This window comes from Staurois parvus, unplaced genomic scaffold, assembly GCF_062004578.1.
Source record: "Staurois parvus isolate SC_StPar_1 unplaced genomic scaffold, SC_StPar_1.0 ptg000570l, whole genome shotgun sequence".
In the NCBI taxonomy this organism is placed as follows: Eukaryota; Metazoa; Chordata; class Amphibia; order Anura; family Ranidae; genus Staurois; species Staurois parvus.
Genome location: NW_028318366.1, coordinates 1,061,272 through 1,081,985, shown reverse-complemented (window position 1 = coordinate 1,081,985; position 20,714 = coordinate 1,061,272). Strand labels below are relative to the sequence as shown.

The following is a 20,714-nucleotide window of genomic DNA, read 5'->3' as shown; positions in this document are numbered from 1 at the left end:
TATTGAACTGCACCTACGCTGGCAAAATGATAATATTGCTGATTATCTGTCCTCCCAATTCTGGACAAATTCAGTTTTATAGCCAACCCTGGAAAAGCTCCACCAGTTTTCTAGTCCACATATTATGGTTGGTGGGGACATCAATGCACATATGTCCTGTATAGGGACAGACCTTCAGCCATTGGAGGATTACCATCTAAACGTCTGATTGCTTTATCTATGTCTTTTCCCGATCTTACGAGGGAATATCACCTATATGACTGGTGGAGGACCAAACACCCTCCCCACAAACAATATTCTTTATTCTCCGGGGGTCATCGGGTCCACTCTGGACTGGATTGATTTGTCTCAGCTCCATGGATAAAGAATATCATCTCCTCTGAAATCATTTCCTTGGTCTGATCACACGGCCACATCATTGGATTTTCTGGTTCCCGATATGTCTAGTAGAACATGTTATTGTCGGCTGATCGACATTTTACTTCAACACCCGGAAATCCAATATGACTTGCAGGCTTCTTTGGAGGAATGGTGTAGACTGAACACTGGTACTGTGGACAGGGTGGACACGCTGTGGGGGGCACATAAGGCATTCTTTAGGGGTCCATGTATTTCTGTTGGAGCCCATCTTAAATGGGATAATAACCATCAGAAGTTTACTCTCCAGCGTGAACTTTCTAAAGCAGAAACTCATTTATTCTGCCAGAATTTCTATGAGAGAAATGATATTTTATCTTCTCTCCAACTAGAATTGTATTACACTGAAGAGGCCCAAAAATCCAAAGTGACTTCCAGGTGTCAGTTCCAGCCGGATACAATCTCCTTCCCAATAGTCAGAGTTACATTGTTTGTTTTTGTTTTTTTGCAAACAAAGCTATTTTATGGAGCTCATCTAGAACAATGGATCTCTCCCCACATGAAGTCTAGGAGATTGTCCTCTGATTGTCATGTATATAGTATCTATTGGACAAGTACAGAATTGAGGAAAGCGAGGACACCTCAGTGCAGGAACAATGGGATTCTGTCCTATCTCCTGCACCCGGGGCAAATGAACAACATGTACCAGCCTTCCCAGCCCCATCAATGTACACTGTGGAGGCATCTTGTATGTAGACTCTGGATTCAACAAACCAGCAGCCTGGCCATTCAGGAACGTACCATTGTTCAGCTCTGGGGGGGAAACAAACATCTCTCATGGAAAGGAGCTCTGGGGAGTCAACAGACCAATCTTTCATCTATACATATGTTTCCATCTATCCACATCACTCCATTCTTTTTCTGGACAAAACCATTATAAATATCAGCGAGAGATTTACAAATCTAGGATTTTACAATGAGAACACAATGTCACAAGGGATCTGTAAAAGATTTTATCTGGACACAAGATCCCATTGTAAGAAAGGAATTCTGAATATGAACAGCGACTGTTATGTGGGATCCCATTATATTCAGTGCGGGGAAATGTATCTGATTGTAGAAATAGTGTGTGTGATGTCATATCTCCAACCAATCAGGAGTGATAGAAATAGTGTGTGTGTGATGTCATATCTCCCGCCAATCAGGAGTGATAGAAATAGTGTGTGTGATGACATATCTCCAACCAATCAGGAGTGATAGAAATAGTGTGTGTGTGATGTCATATCTCCCGCCAATCAGGAGTGATAGAAATAGTGTGCGTGTGATGTCATATCTCCACCAATCAGGAGTGATAGAAATAGCGTGTGTGTGATGTCATATCTCCCGCCAATCAGGAGCGATAGAAATAGTATGCGTGTGATGTCATATCTCCCACCAATCAGGAATGATAGAAATAGCGTGCGTGTGATGTCATATCTCCCACCAATCAGGAGCGATAGAAATAGCGTGCGTGTGATGTCATATCTCCACCAATCAGGAGCGATAGAAATAGCGTGTGTGTGATGTCATATCTCCCACCAATCAGGAGCGATAGAAATAGCGTGTGTGTGATGTCATATCTCCCACCAATCAGAAATGATAGAAATAGTGTGTGTGGCTGTCAATCACCGGATCCCGGCCAGTAATTACCCGCCGGCACCCAGTGATTACCGAGTATCTCTGATGGGGAGGAGGACTGTTTTGTTTACTAACAATCTTCCTCCCTGTCAGCTCGGGCACACTGCACAGCACAGCCATCCAGAACAGTGAGCTTACAATGATGCACCCCCCCGCCCCCTAGTAAAACACTCCCAGCACACAGTTAACCCTTTGTTCACCCCTCATGTTAACCCCTTCCTGCCTAGTGCCATTAGTACAGGGTCAGTGCTTTTAAATGTATTGGTGTCACTGGGGATGTCAGTGACACCAAGTCAGCCCCCCCAGTGTCAGAATGTCTGCCACAGTCTTGCAGTCCCTTATTGTAAATAAATAATCATTTATTTCATAACCCGTAGGCCATATTTCCACTGATCTAATCTGTGTTTTTAAATGATTGTGGTTGGCTCTAAATTACTCAGAATTATTAATTAAGTCAGATAAATTATTTTATAAATTATTATTATATGTGCAAGCACCTTTAGCTGACTTTATTTGCCCAGGCATTACCTGGCAGAACATACTATTTTTAGAGGCACTGCTGGATGAATTATTAATAATTATTCAAAAGCACAACACCCCCCATGGTTCCTCTCTTAGTGACACCACATTGCCCCCATGGTTCCTCTCTCCTCCTCTCTTAGTGACACCACATTGCCCCCCATGGTTCCTCTCTCCTCCCTTTTTAGTGACACCACATTGTCCCCCATAGATCATGTCTCCTCACCTCTGAGTGACTCCACATTGCCCCACATGGTTCCTCTCTCCTCACCTCTGAGTGACTCCACATTGCCCCACATGGTTCCCGTCTCCTCACCTCTGAGTGACTCCACATTGCCCCCCATGGTTCCCGTCTCCTCACCTCTGAGTGACACCACATTGCCCCCCATGGTTCCCGTCTCCTCACCTCTGAGTGACTCCACATTGCCCCCATGGTTCCCGTCTCCTCACCTCTGAGTGACTCCACATTGCCCCCCATGGTTCTCCTCTCTCACTACAATAGCTGCTGTCACCCCAGTAGTCTCCCTCTATGGCTCCTCACATCCTGACCTCCCCAGACATTTCTCCTTTAGCTTCTTGTCTGTCTCTGGCTGCAGCTCCATGTAAGAGGGGGAGGGGGATCCTCAGTTCAGGAAAGGAGGGGAGGGGGTGATATCAGTGGAAAGAGGGTCTTGAGCGGGGGAGGGGTGTCAACACTAGGGGAGAGGAGTGTACTCAGAAGGGGAGGGGGAGGGGTGTCCTCAGTGCAGGAAAGGAGGGGTGTCTTCAGAGAAGGAAAAGAGGGGTGTCCTCTGTGGAGGGGGTGTTCTTAGTGGAGGAGGGGAATGGTTTTTTGGGTAAATAACACCAAATCTAAATCCTCCTGAGAAGTTCCTAAAAAAACAATGGTCATTGGGGTGACATGGCAGAACTTTAGCTGAATCTTAGAAAGCACAGCCTATTCCAAGGGGCTACAAGGTAAACTGACCCCGGCTTTGTTTGCCTACAGGGAGGGGTCCAGTGGTCTGTTTACACAATTCCTAAACAAAAGCTCCATTGTTCTCCAGTTTCCTTTCTCCAGAAGGAAGAAGCTGGTCTGGCTGTACAGATCACACAGGTGGAGTCTACACTGCAGTCTGCATTGTCAGCCGAGCAGCTGAAGGAGTCCAACATCTAACCGTCTACTAATCAGGCGTACTCTTGGAGCACCACCTACACAAGACTCACCTCGTCCATCTAGACTGCTCACTAGAGCTTCTTCTACAGCCTCTGACCCATCACTTCCCTACTCTGCTGGAGGCACATTATTAGGATCTATAGAGGGACAACTCCGACCTCATTTTGTCCATCGGAATCAAGGAAACAGCAGAGATCCGGCCACAGGGGAGGTAGGAAACATCAACGCTGCAACAAGGGATCTCCCACTCATCCAACCATCCCAACAGATGATTCATCATCAACAGAAATAGATGGAATTGTCACCTTCTCCTCAGCTGGACTGACATTGGGTAAGATGGACCTTCTGGGGAAAGGTTTGGGCTTTAGCCCTAAAGGTATCATGAAGAAGTTTTTGTTGGCACAGGACTTGTATAGATGTCTCAGGAATATTAGATTGAAGGGACATTATTCTTGGAGAGGTGATATTGAGGGATCATCTGTAGTCACACCACTGAGTAGGTCTGTCTGAGGTTTACAGACAAAATGGAAGTTTCCACCACCCACTACATATGCAGCAGCAGAAATGTTCCTTCATTTGGATGATAAAGATGGTGAAGTATGACAGTCTATAATCAGGAACTCTGGGGTCATATCCTAATAATGGCACCATTGAGGAGAAAGGTGCATTGCCATCATTAGCAGCAACGGGAGATATAACATTGAAGCCAGCTGATAAGGGGGGATGGGTGGTCATTATGGACACAGCATGTGATGACAATGAGACACTGGAGAGAGCAAAGTCTGGTGCAGCTCTGCATAGGAACCAATCAGCTTCCAGGTTTTTGGTCAAAGCTTCATTGAACAAGCTGAAGTCAGAACCTGATTGGCCCGCATGCACAGCTGCCCCAGATTTTGCACACTCCAGTTTTAGTAAATCAGCCCCATTGAGATGGTTTATGCCAGATCCCGGGTTGTGGGTTCCATTCAGTACAATGTCTTTGGGTTCTCTTGCTAGTTGACTGCCCCCTTGTTAGTTGAGGTGTTTGTAGTCATAGAGGTGTTGGGTCATGATGGAATGATGTTGTGTCAGGTGAATGGTAGGCTCTGACCTAGTTTTATCTGCCAGCTCTGTGTTGATTCGCTGAGTTTTCTATTGTTTGTTATGTCCATCCTTGGAATTAGGGAGGACAGTATGATGTTGGAGTGAGGACATTTTTGTTGTGTGGTCTCTGTTAGTTGTAATAGTTTATTCTCAGAGGTTTCCTTTTATCCCTGGAGGATGTTTGGGTCGGTGTGTATGATGATATGTTTGGGTCGGTGTGTATGATGATACGTTTGGGTCGGTGGGTATGATGATATGTTTGGGTCGGTGTGTATGATGATACGTTTGGGTCGGTGTGTATGATGATATGTTTGGGTCGGTGTGTATGATGATACGTTTGGGTCGGTGTGTATGATGATATGTTTGGGTCTGTGTGTATGATGATATGTTTGGGTCGGTGTGTATGATGATATGTTTGGGTCGGTGTGTATGATGATATGTTTGGGTCGGTGTGTATGATGATATGTTTGGGTCGGTGTGTATGATGATATGTTTGGGTCGGTGTGTATGATGATACGTTTGAGTCGGTGTGTATGATGATATGTTTGGGTCGGTGTGTATGATGATATGTTTGGGTCGGTGTGTATGATATGTTTGGGTCGGTGTGTATGATGATATGTTTGGGTCGGTGTGTATGATGATACGTTTGGGTCGGTGTGTATGATGATATGTTTGGGTCGGTGTGTATGATGATATGTTTGGGTCGGTGTGTATGATATGTTTGGGTCGGTGTGTATGATGATATGTTTGGGTCGGTGTGTATGATATGTTTGGGTCGGTGTGTATGATGATATGTTTGGGTCGGTGTGTATGATGATATGTTTGGGTCGGTGTGTATGATGATATGTTTGGGTCGGTGTGTATGATGATATGTTTGGGTCGGTGTGTATGATGATATGTTTGGGTCGGTGTGTATGATGATATGTTTGGGTCGGTGTGTATGATGATATGTTTGGGTCTGTATGTATGATGATATGTTTGGGTCGGTGTGTATGATGATATGTTTGGGTCGGTGTGTATGATGATATGTTTGGGTCGGTGTGTATGATATGTTTGGGTCGGTGTGTATGATGATATGTTTGGGTCGGTGTGTATGATGATATGTTTGAATCGGTGTGTATGATGATATGTTTGGGTCGGTGTGTATGATGATATGTTTGGGTCGGTGTGTATGATGATATGTTTGGGTCGGTGTGTATGATGATATGTTTGGGTCGGTGTGTATGATGATACGTTTGGGTCGGTGTGTATGATGATACGTTTGGGTCGGTGTGTATGATGATACGTTTGGGTCGGTGTGTATGATGATATGTTTGGGTCGGTGTGTATGATGATATGTTTGGGTCGGTGTGTATGATATGTTTGGGTCGGTGTGTATGATGATATGTTTGGGTCGGTGTGTATGATATGTTTGGGTCGGTGTGTATGATGATATGTTTGGGTCGGTGTGTATGATGATACGTTTGGGTCGGTGTGTATGATGATACGTTTGGGTCGGTGTGTATGATATGTTTGGGTCGGTGTGTATGATATGTTTGGGTCGGTGTGTATGATGATATGTTTGGGTCGGTGTGTATGATGATACGTTTGGGTCGGTGTGTATGATGATACGTTTGGGTCGGTGTGTATGATGATACGTTTGGGTCGGTGTGTATGATGATACGTTTGGGTCGGTGTGTATGATGATACGTTTGGGTCGGTGTGTATGATGATATGTTTGGGTCGGTGTGTATGATGATATGTTTGGGTCGGTGTGTATGATGATATGTTTGGGTCGGTGTGTATGATGATACGTTTGGGTCGGTGTGTATGGTGATACGTTTGGGTCGGTGTGTATGATATGTTTGGGTCGGTGTGTATGATGATATGTTTGGGTCGGTGTGTATGATGATACGTTTGGGTCGGTGTGTATGATGATACGTTTGGGTCGGTGTGTATGATGATACGTTTGGGTCGGTGTGTATGATGATACGTTTGGGTCGGTGTGTATGATGATATGTTTGGGTCGGTGTGTATGATGATATGTTTGGGTCGGTGTGTATGATGATACGTTTGGGTCGGTGTGTATGATATGTTTGGGTCGGTGTGTATGATGATATGTTTGGGTCGGTGTGTATGATGATATGTTTGGGTCGGTGTGTATGATGATACGTTTGGGTCGGTGTGTATGATGATATGTTTGGGTCGGTGTGTATGATGATATGTTTGGGTCTGTGTGTATGATGATATGTTTGGGTCGGTGTGTATGATGATACGTTTGGGTCGGTGTGTATGATGATATGTTTGGGTCGGTGTGTATGATGATATGTTTGGGTCGGTGTGTATGATATGTTTGGGTCGGTGTGTATGATGATATGTTTGGGTCTGTGTGTATGATGATATGTTTGGGTCGGTGTGTATGATGATATGTTTGGGTCGGTGTGTATGATGATATGTTTGGGTCGGTGTGTATGATATGTTTGGGTCGGTGTGTATGATATGTTTGGGTCTGTGTGTATGATGATATGTTTGGGTCGGTGTGTATGATGATATGTTTGGGTCGGTGTGTATGATGATATGTTTGGGTCGGTGTGTATGATGATACGTTTGGGTCGGTGTGTATGATGATACGTTTGGGTCGGTGTGTATGATGATACGTTTGGGTCTGTGTGTATGATGATACGTTTGGGTCGGTGTGTATGATGATACGTTTGGGTCGGTGTGTATGATGATACGTTTGGGTCGGTGTGTATGATGATATGTTTGGGTCGGTGTGTATGATGATACGTTTGGGTCGGTGTGTATGATGATATGTTTGGGTCGGTGTGTATGATGATACGTTTGGGTCGGTGTGTATGATGATACGTTTGGGTCGGTGTGTATGATGATACGTTTGGGTCGGTGTGTATGATGATACGTTTGGGTCTGTGTGTATGATGATACGTTTGGGTCGGTGTGTATGATGATACGTTTGGGTCGGTGTGTATGATGATACGTTTGGGTCGGTGTGTATGATGATATGTTTGGGGTCGGTGTGTATGATGATACGTTTGGGGTCGGTGTGTATGATGATACGTTTGGGTCGGTGTGTATGATGATATGTTTGGGTCGGTGTGTATGATGATACGTTTGGGTCGGTGTGTATGATGATACGTTTGGGTCGGTGTGTATGATGATATGTTTGGGTCGGTGTGTATGATGATACGTTTGGGTCGGTGTGTATGATGATACGTTTGGGTCGGTGTGTATGATGATATGTTTGGGTCGGTGTGTATGATGATATGTTTGGGTCGGTGTGTATGATGATACGTTTGGGTCGGTGTGTATGATGATATGTTTGGGTCGGTGTGTATGATGATATGTTTGGGTCGGTGTGTATGATGATATGTTTGGGGTTGGTGAAATACGGATCATTGATGACTCCTATCGCTTGTTCAGTTGTTGGACTTGAATTTTGTTGTCTCTTGTTCCTGGGAAGAGCCGTTTGGTGTTTAGATATTTCCCATTGGAGTCTATTATTACAAAAAGAATCCGGAGATTGTTGGCTGTTTTTGTGGTTTGATGATTGTTTGTAGGGATGGGCTTCATGTTCCAGTTGAACCTAAGTTTGATTTGAACATGGGCCGTTCGTGTGTTCAGCAAACACAAATAGTAAGGGCATTCAGTGGGCTGTTTGACCACCATGCCCCACAATGCACTGCGCCCTGACAATGCATTGTGATTGGACAAAGCAATGCACCTAACCACAAGTCAGGTGTAATACTTTGACCAATCACAGTGCGTGGTGATGTCACAAGGGGGCGGGGTATATAAAAACTGTTGTCACGGCCCCAGCTGTCAGACAGCTAGGAGCCAGCATCACAAGCAGAGCTTTTTTCCTCTTTGTTGGGTAGCGATGGTGTCAGGATCGTGATTGACGTTGGATCTACTTTGGGGGACATTTTTTAAAATGTTTTTTTTAATAAAGGACTTGTCAATGACTGACTCCTATCACTTTTTACACTACACTTTTTTTTGTGAATGGGTAGCAGTACCATATACTGCCTACTCATTCACATAGGAGGGGGCCGGGATCTTGGGGCCCCCTTGTTAAAGGGGGCTTCCAGATTCCAATAAGCCCCCCAGGCTACAGACCCCCACAACCACAGGCTACGGATGTCGGAAAGAGGCCCTTGTCCCCATCAATATGTGGACAAGGTGCTTTGGGGGGCTCCTGGCCCAAGGCACCCCTCCATGCTGAGGGCATGTGTCCTGGTATGGTTCAGGAAGGGGGACGCTCACCACCCCTTTCCTGACCTGCCGGGCTGCATACTCAGATAAGGGTCTGGTATGGATTTTGGGGGGACCCCCATGCCATTTTTAACCAATAGCCATCCGGCCAATAGCCGTTTGGTGGCCAGGAAAAGGCTGTAGATTTCCAGGTGGAAGCCATATGGCGTCCTCCCACACATGCACATTTTGCGCACTTGCAGAGCGCACAGCGGAGCTATCTGTCACTGGCCGTGTACCTCGAACATGGCCGATGACAGATCTGTGTACCAGCCCCAGTTGCTGGTACCATGTGACCTGCTGTGACCAATCACAGCACTTCACATGACAGTTATATACAATGGATGGCTTCATTCGTGCTATCCATTGTATACTAGTGTCTAGCTGTGAATGGTCACAGCGATCACATGCACATGTCATGTGATTAGCTGTGGCCAAATCACAGCTAAGCACAAAAAAAAAACCCTGAATGAATCGATGTCATTGAGGTAAATGCTTGCTTATAGCGAAGTAATTATTTGCTATAAGCAAATTGTGTAAAAAAAACAAAATACTGATCACTTCCGCAAAGTAGTACAATGTTACTATGCTAACATTATACTACTTTGGACATAGTGAAATAAGAAAAAAAAATATTAAAAAAGGAAAAAAATGTAATAAAAAATTAAAACTAATAAAAAAAAAATATATATTTTTTTTTTCATACTGTCACCAGTCAGTGTCACTGATCACCGCCATGCCAGTTATATGATGACGCTGTACTGCACTGGTGACAGGATGTAAAAAAAAAATAGTGAAAATAATTTTTTTTAATTTTTTCATTTTCTGAATAATTCTGACAAAAAAATACAACTTCAAAAAACTCGCCATGCCTCTTATGAAATACGTCGGACTGTGTACTCTGCAAAAAGGGGTCATTTGGGGGATATCTGTACTGTCCTGACATTTGGGGGATATCTGTACTGTCCTGACATTTGGGGGATATCTGTACTGTTCTGACATTTGGGGGATATCTGTACCGTCCTGACATTTGGGGGATATCTGTACCGTCCTTACATTTGGGGGATATCTGTACCGTCCTGACATTTGGGGGGATATCTGTACCGTCCTGACATTTGGGGGATATCTGTACTGTTCTGACATTTGGGGGATATCTGTACCGTCCTGACATTTGGGGATATCTGTACCGTTCTGACATTTGGGGGATATCTGTACCGTTCTGACATTTGGGGGATATCTGTACCGTCCTAACATTTGGGGGATATCTGTACTGTCCTGACATTTGGGGGATATCTGTACCGTCCTGACATTTGGGGGATATCTGTACTGTTCTGACATTTGGGGGATATCTGTACCGTTCTGACATTTGGGGGATATCTGTACCGTCCTGACATTTGGGGGATATCTGTACTGTCCTGACATTTGGGGGATATCTGTACTGTCCTGACATTTGGGGGATACCTGTACTGTCCTGACATTTGGGGGATATCTGTACCGTCCTGACATTTGGGGGATACCTGTACTGTCCTGACATTTGGGGGATATCTGTACCGTCCTGACATTTGGGGGATATCTGTACTGTTCTGACATTTGGGGGATATCTGTACCGTCCTGACATTTGGGGGATATCTGTACCGTTCTGACATTTGGGGGATATCTGTACTGTTCTGACTAGAGATGAGCGAATCGAACCAGGCGAACCGGAATTCGAGTCGAATTTCAGGAAATATTCGATTCGCGTCGAATCCGAAATTTTGCCTACTTCGGGTGCGCGAATCGAAATTTTCCCGATCAGCCGGCAAAAGTGTCCCTGCAGAGAGCTCCGCTATTTCTGACATTTCTCTGACAGTTCCTTCACATGTACAGCGGTTGAAACATTGTATCTATTAGTTTCCATTTAGGATACAGATGTTTCAACCGCTGTACATGTGAAGAAGCTGTCAGAGAACTGTCAGAAATAGAGGAACTCTGCACATACACTTTTTGCCGGCTTGGAATTAATCTTATTTTCATCCTACTTCTTCTTCTTCTTCTTCTTCCTCATCCTCAGAAGAAGAAGAAGAGGATGAGGATGAAGAAGAAGAAGAAGAAGAAGTAGGATGAAAATAAGAATAATTCCAAGCCGGCAAAAAGTGTATGTGCAGAGTTCCTCTATTCTGCAGATACACTTAGAGGAGCTCTGCTGATACACTTAGAGGAGCTCTGCACATACACTTTTTGCCGGCTTGGAATTAATCTTATTTTCATCCTACTTCTTCTTCTTCATCCTCAGAAGAAGAAGAAGAGGATGAGGATGAGGATGAAGAAGAAGAAGAAAAAGAAGAAGTAGGATGAAAATAAGAATAATTCCAAGCCGGCAAAAAGTGTATCTGCAGAGCTCCTCTAAGTGTATCTGCAGAATGTCATTTATGGAAACAAATAGATACAATGTTTCAACCGCTGTATGGAGGGAATGTCCCAGAACTGTCAGAAATAGTCTATTTATGACAGTTCTTGGACATTCCCTCCATACAGCGGTTGAAACCGCTGTATGGAGGGAATGTCCCAGAACTGTCAGAAATAGACTATTTATGACAGTTCTGGGACATTCCCTCCATACAGCGGTTGAAACCGCTGTATGGAGGGAATGTCCCAGAACTGTCAGAAATAGACTATTTCTGACAGTTCTGGGACATTCCCTCCATACAGCGGTTGAAACCGCTGTATGGAGGGAATGTCCCAGAACTGTCAGAAATAGACAGAAACTGTCACAGAACTGTCCTTCTTCTCATCCTTCTCCTTCTTCTCATCCTTCTCCTTCTTCTCATCCTTCTCCTTCTTCTCATCCTTCTCCTTCTTCTCATCCTTCTCCTTCTTCTCATCCTTCTTCTCATCCTTCTCCTTCTTCTCATCCTTCTTCTCATCCTTCTTCTCATCCTTCTCCTTCTTCTCATCCTTCTCCTTCTTCTCATCCTTCTCCTTCTTCTCATCCTTCTCCTTCTTCTCATCCTTCTCCTTCTTCTCATCCTTCTCCTTCTCCTTCTTCTCATCCTTCTCCTTCTCCTTCTTCTCATCCTTCTCCTTCTTCTCATCCTTCTCCTTCTCCTCCTTCTCCTTCTCCTTCTCCTTCTTCTCATCCTTCTCCTTCTTCTCATCCTTCTCCTTCTCCTTCTTCTCATCCTTCTCCTTCTTCTCATCCTTCTCCTTCTCCTTCTCCTCATCCGTCTCCTTCTCCTTCCTCATCTCCAAGGGCATTTAAATTAAAGGTACAGTGTTCTGCACTAATTTAAAGGCTCTCTGAAGCCCAGAAACCCTTTTTATAAGTTAACTTCGTAGCGAATTTATTTGCATCGAATCGAATTTCATACTGGAATTCGCCGAATCAGCCGAATCGAATTTTTGAAAAATTCGCTCATCTCTAGTCCTGACATTGTGGGGATATCTGTCCTGTCCTGACATTTGGGGGATATCTGTACTCTCCTGACATTTGGGGGATATCTGTACTGTCCTGACATTTAGGGGATATCTGTCCTGTCCTGACATTTGGGGGATATCTGTACTCTCCTGACATTTGGGGGATATCTGTACTGTCCTGACATTTGGGGGATACCTGTACATTCTGACATTCTTGGACCTCAAGAAATTAGATTGGCTGTCAGTACTTCAGGATTGATCAATGTTCAGATCTATACCATAGTTTGTAAACTCTATAACTTTCCTACAAACTAAAAAATACATCCTAATTTGGGTTATTTTCACCAAAGACATGTAGCAGAATACATCTCGGCCTAAATGTATGAAGAACAATTATTTATTTTGCAAACTTTTATAACAGAAACAAAGAAAAATGTGTTTTTTCAAAATTTTCGGTCTTTTTTCGTTAATTTAGCAAAAAAACAAAAACTGCAGCAGTGATTAAATACCACCAAAAGAAAGCTCTAGTTGTGTGAAGAAAATGATAACATTTTAGTTTGGGTACAATGTTGTATGACCGCGCAATTGTCATTCAAAGTGTGAGAGCGCTGAAACCTGAAAATTGGCCTGGGCAGGAAGGGGGTAAAAGTGTCCGATATGGAAATGGTTAAAAAAAAATTGTCATGGAAGGTTCCTCTCAAAATCCATACCAGTCTCGATGGGCTTGTTTTTTTTTTAATTGTTGGGCAATGCTGACAATTCTTTTGACATTCAGCTGTCGGCAGGAAACCCCACTGAGACCAGGAACATGAATGAATGTCTCACTACTAAAATACCGCGTGACTTCATCACATAACTCATGCCGGATATTAGTAACTGAGCGGGATCTTCATACTCAGATGCGGTAAGACACCTCTCAGTCCTTCGTGTTCGACATTCACTGTAGAACATTCTGTAGGTTCAGATGTTTGACCGCGACCTGAACAGGGGGGTGTTCGGCCATCACTATTTGTGGTCTCAGGATTAGTAGAGTTGTCTTGGCTATTGCTGGTCTTTGTCTTGTTACATTTCGGAAGCTGATTGGTCTCACCGGTCTGTTGTTCCTTGATGGGTACTTTGTATAAATCATCCTCTTTGATGCTCTTTCCTGGTTGTTGAGCTCCATTTGTATCTTTGGTGTCATTATCTCTTCTCTCAGTTGAGGGTTTTCTTGGTGTAATTGTTACATTTTAGACTGAATTTCTAGGATAGATCTGTAGGGGTATTTTTAGTGTTTTTAGCTCTTCTCTCAGCTTCTCATTTACATTTTCTCACTTGTCTTTGAAGTTTTTCTTTTAATTGAACAAAGTCTCTAGCTGAGATTAAGCTTGTAATTTTTGGATTCTTAGATGCACTTTCTGAACGAACCTGCAAATCGAAACCAAGCATTCTGGTTATCAACTCATACTCCCACCAGGCATGGATTGAGCAGGTGAACCCCATAATAATACATGAAAACCTAACTTCTCCTAGGAGACTTATGTCTCTCTGGCAGAACTGGCTGGATACTCCGGTACTCACTCCCCATACTTCATTTGTCATAGCTTTTTATAGGTTTAACTTTTTTAGGCCCCTAAAAATGGACCCGGCCAACTGTACCCTACTAAATGGTGACTACATTGGAGGCCGATACTTGGTGTATGATCCTGTAGACACAGGCCTACTTGAACGGTGTCAGCTCTCTATGTATGTACTGGAGAGAGTTACTTGCCATGTACAGGTGAATTGTTCTACGTTGCTTCTTTTTTCTCTTTTCATTTGTTTATAGAAAATAAAAGTGACACCATAGACAAAGCAAGTTATTGTTCTGTATGATCTGTAACATTGCCACAACTGCTTATACATTAGAATGTATGACTCCATTGTCTGGGCTGGATGTTGGATATACTGTGTGTACTTAAAAACTTAAACAATACAATTTAGTTTAATTAAAAAAAAATATTTTATATATATATATATATCAGTGATGGCGAACCTATGGCACGCAGAGCCATCTCAGTGGGCACGCCAGGAAGAAGAGGAAGATGAGCACACACGGACCACGCACAGTGACCGGCCATCCAGATCTCGTCCACACTGGACCCCCATCGAACTACATCTCCCACATGTCTCTGGGGCCAGGGTGGGCATGGATGAGAGGAAACGGCTCCTATGCGGATCTGGCACCAGGGGTGATGTAGCGGGGATGGGTGTGGAAGAGAGGAAGAGGCTCCCACACTGCTCCGGGCCAGGGGCGACGTGTTCAGCGTGGATGGGAATGAGCTGCTGGGTTGGAAGCTACACAGACACTGCCAGAGGTGAGATTAACTACTTGCCGACCGCAGATAGCCGAATGACGGCTGCACTGCGGCCGGCCAGTTCTGGGAGGGCGTAATATGACGTCCTCCCAGAACGCGCTCTCCTGCGCACCCCTAGGGGCTCCGCACCGTGCGCAGCTGATCACGTGACGTGGTAAAAGGCCAATCACAGCGGCCTTTTACCACGTGATCAGCCGTGTCCAATGACACGCTGATCACCGGGAAATGCAAATGCCGGTTTTCGGCTGCACTTTCCTCACGGTGTCAGATCGTGAGGAAAGTACTGCCGAAAATCGGCAGTTGTCAGAGCGGGGATCAGCACCAATCATCAGGGCACTGATCATCAGTGATGATCGGTGCCCAGCAGTGCCACACACAAGTTCCGCCCACCTGTGCCCAGCAATGCACCCACCTGTGCCCAGCAATGCACCCACCTGTGCCCTCCTGTGCCGCCTACCTGTGCCCAGTAGTGCCACCCACCTGTGCCACCCACCAGTGCCCATCGGTGCAGCCCAGCAGTGCTGCCAGTCAGTGCCACCAGTCAATGCCCAGTGGTTGTGCCAGTCAGTGCCCAGCAGTGCCGCCAGTCAGTGCCCAGCAGTGATGTCAGTCAGTGCCACCTATCAGTGCTGTCTATCAGTACCCATTATCAGTTTCGCCTATCAGTGCCACCAATCAGCGCCACCTATTTGTGACACCTCATTAGTGCTGCCTATCAGTACCGCCTATCCGTGCCACCTCATTAGTGCCGCCTATCAATGCCGCCTATCAGTGCCGCCTATCAGTGCCCATCAGTGCTGCCTCATCAACGCACATCAGTGAAGGAGAAAAATTACCTGTTTGAAAAATGTTATAATCGAAACAATTGTTCATATGGGTACAACCTTGCATGACCGCGCAATTGTCAATCAAAGTGCGACAGCGCTGACAGCTGAAAATTGGCCTGGTAAATAAGGGGGTAGAAGTGCCCGGTAGGCAGGAAGGGGGTAGAAGTGCCCTGTAGGCAGGAAGGGGGTAGAAGTGCCCTGTAGGATGGAAGGGGATAGAAGTGCCCTGTGGGCAGGAAGGGGCAGAAGTGTCCTGTGGGCAGGAAGGGGGCAGAAGTGCCCGGTGGGCAGGAAGGGGGCAGAAGTGCCCTGTAGGCAGGAAGGGGGCAAAAGTGCCTGGTGGGCAGGAAGGGGGCAGAAGTGTCCTGTGGGCAGGAAGGGGGCAGAAGTGTCCGGTAGGCAGGAAGGGGGCAGAAGTGCCCTGTAGGCAGGAAGGGGGTAGAAGTGCCTGGGGGGCAGAAGTATCCTGTGGGCAGGAAGGGGGTAGAAGTGCCCTGTGGGCAGGAAGGGGGCAGAAGTGTCCTGTGGGCAGGAAGGGGGCAGAAGTGCCCTGTGGGCAGGAAGGGGGCAGAAGTGTCCTGTGGGCAGGAAGGGGGCAGAAGTGTCCTGAGGGCAGGAAGGGGGCAGAAGTGTCCGGTAGGCAGGAAGGGGGTAGAAGTGCCCGGTAGGCAGGAAGTGGGTATAAGTGCTCTGTAGGCAGGAAGGAGGTAGAAGTGCCCGGTAGGCAGGAAGGGGGTAGAAGTGTCCTGTAGGCAGGAAGGGGGTAGAAGTGCCCGGTAGGCAGGAAGGGGGTAGAAGTGCCCTGTAGGCAGGAAGGGGGTAGAAGTGCCCTGTAGGATGGAAGGGGATAGAAGTGCCCTGTGGGCAGGAAGGGGCAGAAGTGTCCTGTGGGCAGGAAGGGGGCAGAAGTGCCCGGTGGGCAGGAAGGGGGCAGAAGTGCCCTGTAGGCAGGAAGGGGGCAAAAGTGCCTGGTGGGCAGGAAGGGGGCAGAAGTGTCCTGTGGGCAGGAAGGGGGCAGAAGTGTCCGGTAGGCAGGAAGGGGGCAGAAGTGCCCTGTAGGCAGGAAGGGGGTAGAAGTGCCTGGGGGGCAGAAGTATCCTGTGGGCAGGAAGGGGGTAGAAGTGCCCTGTGGGCAGGAAGGGGGCAGAAGTGTCCTGTGGGCAGGAAGGGGGCAGAAGTGCCCTGTGGGCAGGAAGGGGGCAGAAGTGTCCTGTGGGCAGGAAGGGGGCAGAAGTGTCCTGAGGGCAGGAAGGGGGCAGAAGTGTCCTGAGGGCAGGAAGGGGGTAGAAGTGCCCGGTAGGCAGGAAGGGGGTAGAAGTGCCCGGTAGGCAGGAAGTGGGTATAAGTGCTCTGTAGGCAGGAAGGAGGTAGAAGTGCCCGGTAGGCAGGAAGGGGGTAGAAGTGTCCTGTAGGCAGGAAGGGGGTAGAAGTGCCCTGTAGGCAGGAAGGGGGTAGAAGTGCCCGGTAGGCAGGAAGGGGGTAGAAGTGCCCTGTAGGCAGGAAGGGGGTAGAAGTGCTCTGTAGGCAGGAAGGGGGTATAAGTGCTCTGTAGGCAGGAAGGGGGTCTAAGTGCCCAGTAGGCAGGAAGGGGGTAGAAGTGCCCAGTAGGCAGGAAGGGGGTAGAAGTGCCCGGTAGGCAGGAAGGGGGTAGAAGTGCTCTGTAGGCAAGTGGTTAACTGCTTGCCAACCATGCTATAGCCAAAAGATGGCTACAGCACAGTTGTCTAGTTCTGGGAGGGCGTCCCACAACGCAAACCCAGTGGCACACACCCTGCACTGCCAGTGATCGCTGTGTCCTACGGATACAGCTGATCACGTGATAAGGTAAAAGGCCAATCACAGCAGCCTTTTACCACGTGATCAACTGTATCCAATGACACAGCTGATCACAGTGTAAATAGAGTTGCTGGTTATCGGCTGCACGCTGTCACAGATTGAAGAAAGTACTGCAGATAACCGGCAAATGTGACAGGGGAAATCTGCACTAATAATCAGGGCACTGATTATCTGTGCCATTCAGCAGTGCCCAGCAATGCCTTCCAGAAGTGTCACCCATCAGTGCCCAGCGGTGTCGCCTATCAGTGCTGCCCAGCAGTGCCACTGATCAGTGCCGCCCATCAGTGCTGCCCATCAGTGCCACCCATCAATGATGCCCAGCAGTTCCGCCAGTCAGTGCCGTCTGTCAGTGCCTCCAGTTGGTGCTATCAGTCAGTGCCGCTTATCAGTGCCCATCATTTCCTTCATATCAGTGCATCACCAGTGCCGCCTCATCAGTGCTACCTATCTGTGCCGCCTCATCAATGCCCATCAGTGCAGCCTCACCAACGCACATCAAAGAAGAAACATTACCTGTTTGCAAAATTTTAGAATAGAAGCAAAGGAAACCTTTTATGTTTTTAATTTTTTGCTCTTTTTTCATTTATATTGCAAAAAATAAAACACCCAGTGGTGATTAAATACCACCAAAAAAAGCTCTATTTGTGTGAAAAAAATGCTAAAAATTGCATATGGTTACAGTGTTGCATGACCGCACAATTGTCATTGTTAAGTGCAACAGCACTGAAAGCTGAAAATTGTCCTGGGCAGGAAGGGGGTAGAAGTGCCCGGTAGGCAAGTGTTTAATTCCAGTGTTGGCACTTTGAAATAAAAAAAGGTGGTTTTGTGTTGCAGTTTGGGCATTCGGGCTCAAAAAGGTTCGCCACAAACACTTGTATCCGGATCCTGCCATCCAGGTTATTTCATGTGGCCCTTGCACCTCTCCTGCAGGTACCCCCTTGTCTCCTCCCCCACCTTGTCTCAGGAGTCGGCAGCAGAGAGGAGAAAAGAACTCCTCTGCCAAATCCTGCACTTCTCAGTGCAGCTGCATCATCCCCTCATCCTCACCTCCCTTGGTCTCAGCATTCAGCAGACTCTGGTAATTGACTCCACTCCTCCTCTGGTCCTCCTCCAGACCCTGCACTTTCTTCTTTCCAGTTCTGCCCCCAAAGGAGGTGCACGGTGATGTTAGGGTGGGTGTGGGGTTCTTGGCATCTGATGTAATGGGGGGGTGAGGTGCTCTGGACATCTAGTCTTACAGTTACAACTGGCCCTTTGAGGACAACCATAATGCTGACACAGCCTGCGATGATATATATGATATATTTATTAATGATCATTAAAAATAAAAACCAACTTTAGCCCTTTTATATAGAATTCTGATTTTTATTTTTTTTTGTACAGGTGGATTGACGAATCACGTTTTCGGTCATGCTGGTCTTCGTGAATACATCTCAGTCACATGGGAAACCAAACATCTGGGTGTCTTAATTGATGGAAAGTTTTTATTGCAGTTCACTGGAGGAGTCACACAGGACACAAGTCATATCCGTGTTCTACATGTCATAAGTGCTTTGGGTCCTCTTCAACACTGATCCAACCTCAGAGGGTAACAAGAGAAAAGTCATTTCAGTGCTCTGGATGTGACAATTGCTTTACAGTAAAGTCCAACCCATGTATACATAAGAGGAGTCATTTCAAGCGATTTCTTGTTTGGAACGTGACAAAGATTTTACAATGGAGGCAAAACATATCACACACCAGAAGGTTCACACTGGAGAGAAGCCATATCAGTGTTCTGAATGTGATAAAACTTTTACATGGAAGTCAAATCTTATCATACACCAGAGGAGTCACACTGGAGAGAAGCCATATCAGTGTTCTGAATGTGACAAAGCTTTTACAAGGAAGCCACATCTTATCATACACCAGAGGATCCACACTGGAGAGAAGTCATATCAGTGTTCTGAATGTCACAAAGCTTTTAGACATAAGTCAGATCTTATATCACACCAGAGGATTCACACTGGAGAGAAGCCATATCAATGTTCTGAATGTGACAAAACTTATACACGGAAGTCACATCTTATCACACACCAGAGGATTCACACTGGAGAGAAGTCATATCAGTGTTCTGAATGTGACAAAGCTTTTACACAGAAGTCACATCTTATCATACACCGGAGGATGCACACTGGAGAGAAGCCATATCAATGTTCTGAATGTGACAAAGCTTTTACACAGAAGTCATATCTTATCACACACCAGAGGATGCACACTGGAGAGAAGCCATATCAGTGTTCTGAATGTGACAAAACTTTTACATGGGAGTCATATCTTATCATACACAAAAGAGGTCACACTGGAGAGAAGCCATATCAGTGTTCTGAATGTGACAAAGCTTTTACATGGAAGTCAGATCTTATCACACACCAGAGGATCCACACTGGAGAGAAACCATATCAATGTTCTGAATGTGACAAAGCTTTTACACAGAAGTCAGTTCTCATAGCACACCAGAGGATTCACACTGGAGAGCAGCCATATCATTGTTCTGAATGTGCGAAAACTTTTAAATGGAGAGGAAACCTTGTCATACATGAGAGGGTTCATACTGGAGAGAAGCCATATCAATGTTCAGAATGTGGCAAAGCTTTTACAGGTAATGCCGGGCTAATCTGTCACCAGAGGATTCACAAGCTTGAGCTGCATAGAGGAAACTCCAGAAGAAGGGGCAATATTAAAAAAGTTGCAGCTGTCCCATTAGGTTCACAGGCCCAATGTCTTCCCACAAACTAAGGAAGACATGATGCTACTTAAAAAAAAAACTTTGAACAAACAGAACTCTAATGATCAGATTCATTGGGTTTAGTGATTATGTCCATCAGAAACACACCTAGAAGGCCTGTGAATATTTCACCTTTGGACATTTCTTCAGATAAGCAGCAATGACTGAACTGTATTCTTCATCATTCTCATCTTTATCCTTTTTTATGGAGCATTGACTGAACATGTAATGCATTTTCATCATTCACTAACTGAGCTATGTTCCCATGTGTTTTCTTCATTGCCAGAATCTGACCAACCAATACATGACCAACATTGCCTCAGTACCAGAGTCTAGGATGGGGTCCTATGGATTCTTGCCAAGCCTCTGAAAACTCATTAGGAGAGTCCATTCCAGGTTCTTTTGAGAACTGATACACCATAAGCTGGCTTGAGGGCTCCAGCTAAGCCCACTTTGTCCACACCTCCCATTACATGTACCACCTCCTCTCCCATGATCAATGCCTCCTTTCCATG

The 20,714-nt window shown here is 45.9% G+C and overlaps 1 protein-coding gene across 1 annotated transcript in view; it reads left to right on the top strand.

The window, feature by feature from the left end:
- The window catches only part of LOC149450587 (uncharacterized), a 51,363-nt gene extending 31,063 nt beyond the window's left edge, over positions 1–20,300 (top strand). Inside the window, exons 2-4 of the mRNA XM_089691709.1 lie at positions 13,333–13,337; positions 13,822–13,904; positions 19,182–20,300. Coding sequence (XP_089547835.1) covers positions 13,333–13,337; positions 13,822–13,904; positions 19,182–20,210 — 1,117 coding nt within the window. The 3' untranslated portion in view covers positions 20,211–20,300. The remainder of the gene's footprint in view (positions 1–13,332; positions 13,338–13,821; positions 13,905–19,181) is intronic.
- The last annotated feature ends 414 nt before the right edge of the window (positions 20,301–20,714 follow it).